This window comes from Gavialis gangeticus, unplaced genomic scaffold, assembly GCF_001723915.1.
Source record: "Gavialis gangeticus isolate Ggan-Ray unplaced genomic scaffold, GavGan_comp1, whole genome shotgun sequence".
In the NCBI taxonomy this organism is placed as follows: Eukaryota; Metazoa; Chordata; order Crocodylia; family Gavialidae; genus Gavialis; species Gavialis gangeticus.
In genome coordinates this window covers 7449510-7452930 of record NW_017729005.1, presented here as the reverse complement: position 1 = coordinate 7452930, position 3421 = coordinate 7449510, and the positions used below count along the sequence as shown (strand labels likewise).

The following is a 3421-nucleotide window of genomic DNA, read 5'->3' as shown; positions in this document are numbered from 1 at the left end:
AATAAAGCCTTTCTGGCCCCCAATGAGGCGTTCCTTCCCGACTTTTTTGGATCAATCAAACAGACAGTGGCTTCTTTTGATTAAAGCCCAAATTGTCATTGGGCAGAGGCAATCATGTGACAGCCAATTCGGTCCAATTTCAACCTTGTCTCCATGAATTCAATAGTTTAATAGTAGCACGGTCCCCATACGGCTGTAATCAGTGAATTAGAAAAAAAACACCCCACCAGCGATCTTCTATGATCTATTTTTTTCTTCTCTCTCTCCTTTCGCCCGGGCCTTCCCCCCCAACAGCCCCCGAAATCAGAGGGAACTTTTTCTCCAAGGGGGCTGCGAGTTGAAGGCCATGAATTTCGAATTTGAGCGAGAGATTGGTTTTATCAATAGTCAGCCATCGCTTGCTGAGTGCCTGACATCTTTTCCCCCTGTCGGTGATACATTTCAAAGTTCATCAATCAAGAACTCGACGCTTTCACACTCGACACTGATTCCTCCTCCTTTTGAGCAGACCATCCCCAGCCTGAACCCAGGCAGCCACCCTCGCCACGGCAGCAGCAGCCGCCCCAGGCAGAGCCCCAATGGCAGCAGCAGCAGCCCGGTGCCAACGGGCGCCCTGCAGCCTCCGGAGTACCCCTGGATGAAAGAGAAAAAAGCCTCCAAGAAAACTGCCCTCCCGCTCGCCACGGCCTCAGCCTCCGCCACTGGACCAGCCTGCCTGAGCCACAAAGGTCAGTTCAAAGACTTTCCCTCTGGATCTGCTGGATTTTCCCCAGCTGAACTGGGAGGCACTGGAAATGGGTTGGCGGAGGAGGAGGGAAGGCGCTGGCGGGCTCCACCGTGCTCTGAAGCCCCCCAACTTTCCCCAACTTGTGTAATGCGGGATGATTTATTTGAGTTGGAGCTGACCTCCCCTTGTCTTGCTGTCCTAGAGTTAGGATATTTGACAGTAATGAAGAGTGATAGATTGCTCTTGCTCAGCTAAGCAGCTGATGCATTAATTATAAATTGTAGTATGGCTAATATAAAGTTTGCTCTGGTGTGGGGAGGTCTGGGAGCGAGGTGCGATGATTTTATTGAAGGGGAAAGGGATCCACAGCACCGGGCGCATAGGAGAGCAACACAATGGATTTACTGCATCCAGGGGCGGCCATTTTGTTGCAGTTGATATTTTATGCTATATATACCTATATATTTCCCCCCTCGCGGAGTGGAGGGCGCCTGGGGGTTGCGATCCAGCCCGTGCATTTATCTGGTGTTGTTTGTTTGCCTGTGTGCTTGCTTTTTGCAGACTCCCTTGAAATCCCCGATAGTGGGAACGGTGGCTCCAGGAGGCTGAGGACGGCTTACACCAACACCCAGCTCTTGGAGCTGGAAAAAGAATTTCATTTCAACAAGTATCTCTGCAGACCGAGGAGAGTCGAGATCGCAGCCTTGCTGGATTTGACTGAGAGACAAGTCAAAGTCTGGTTCCAGAACAGGAGGATGAAGCACAAGAGACAGACCCAGTGTAAGGAGAACCAAAACAGTGAGGGGAAATTTAAGAGTTTAGAGGACACAGAGAAAGCAGAAGAGGAAGAGGAGAAATCCCTCTTTGAACAAGCCCTCAATAATGTCTCAGGGGCTCTTTTGGAAAGGGAAGGTTACACTTTTCAGCAAAATGCACTATCTCAACAGCAGGCTCAGAATGTACACAATGGAGAGTCCCAAAGTTTCCCAGTTTCGCCTTTAACAAGCAATGAGAAAAATCTGAAACATTTTCAGCATCAGTCACCCACTGTTCAGAACTGCCTATCAACAATGGCCCAGAACTGTGCAGCTGGCCTGAACAATGACAGTCCTGAGGCCCTGGATGTCCCTTCTTTACAGGACTTTAACGTTTTCTCCACAGATTCCTGCCTACAGCTTTCAGATGCAGTTTCCCCCAGTTTGCCAGGATCTCTGGACAGTCCTGTAGATATCTCTGCTGACAGTTTTGACTTTTTTACAGACACACTCACCACAATTGACTTGCAGCACCTGAATTACTGAGAAAAGTCAAGACCTCATCTCGCCAAGGGTTCTGCCTTCCTTTTTGAAATGACTTAATTTTATTTTCCTTTTTCCTGGTCAGTATTTTCTGTTTCTTAATTCCCTTTGCTGTGTCGGAGAGCCATTTTACCGTTTCTTATGGAGTTTTAGTTGTGTCCAGTTTAACCTAGCCACATCCTAGGTCCTTCTATGAAAGCAATATCTGAGGCCTGTAAGAAAGTGATCATATAGAATTGTATCGTCACTTTCTTTTTATTTTTGTATTGCATTAGGATGCGTTGTCATAAGTATTTTTGGTAGAATAAATTCTTGTTTGCTACAAGTAGCTTTCTCTTTTTCTTCCACCCTCTCTCTCCCTCACCACTGGTAATCTAACGGGTCTGCTGCTGCTGCTGCTTTTTTTCCTCCTCCCTCTCCTAACCTAACTTCGGAAATAAAATTAAACAATCCGCTCACAACCTCTCTCCTTTTGGTAACGTGACATATTTATTAGAGAGAAAAAAGCACATTCCAATTCTTTATTGAAAGGATTCTTACAAGCAATAATAATTATTAGTATAAAGCCTGCGCTCAAAGCTTACACGGTTACCTCCTTTTAACCTGGGCATATATAGAAGAGCTTCTATTATCTGCGTGTGAATACAAATTTCGGGTTTTCTAAACTGTAACAGAACAAAAAAAACCAAAAACAAACAAAAAAAAACAAACCCAACCCCAAACCCCCAACCAAACAAACAAAGGTGCAGCTTTCTCCGTTACAGACCAAATGTAATCCAAAGAAAATGGCAGGAATGCTTGGCTAGAGACACTGGCCTCTTGCTGGAGGAAAAGGCTAGTTAGAAATCCCCAGGCTAAACCTCAGTGCGTCCAACAATTCGTTTTAAGGAAAACTTCTTTAAAAATACAAGCGCAGTGCGCGATTGCTTAGCTCCCATGTGCTGAACGCGTCCGAGAAAACAAACCTACAAAAAAAAAAAAAGGGGAAATAAAAAAAATGCAAGTGTTATTATTTGGGGGTGGGGGGGATAGGGCTGCGTTTTGGAAGGCTGCAGACTGTGCTAACGCGATTTCTCCCGGGGCTCTGCGGAGGCTCTTTCTCCCTAAACCTCTTCGCGGTTGCCAAACTCTTGCTTCATTCGTTTAGATTTCAATGGAGCCCGCTCGGCGGCCCGCTGCCCCATTCGTGGCGCGGTATAAAACCCCCACGGAGGATTGCATTGGAAGACCCGTCGAGAGTGCCAGGGCCAGAAATCAAGCAACAGATGGTGGCAGGGAGCGTTGCGGTTCCCAGAGCCCGGCGATGGCGGGGATCCCCGTGTGTTGTGTCTGTGCGCGGGGAGAGCTGGCCGGCGAGGCGTCCAGTTGCGCGGGGCACTTGATGTCCTCTCCCTGC

The 3421-nt window shown here is 47.6% G+C and overlaps 1 protein-coding gene across 1 annotated transcript; it reads left to right on the top strand.

Annotated features, from left to right (window-relative positions):
* The first annotated feature begins 8 nt into the window (after positions 1 to 8).
* HOXA2 (homeobox A2) lies at positions 9 to 2353 on the top strand. Its single transcript, XM_019508624.1, has 2 exons — positions 9 to 728; positions 1289 to 2353. Exons 1-2 carry the CDS (start codon positions 347 to 349, stop codon positions 2026 to 2028), a joined length of 1122 nt encoding a protein of 373 aa, XP_019364169.1. The 5' UTR covers positions 9 to 346; the 3' UTR covers positions 2029 to 2353.
* Positions 2354 to 3421: the final 1068 nt, after the last annotated feature.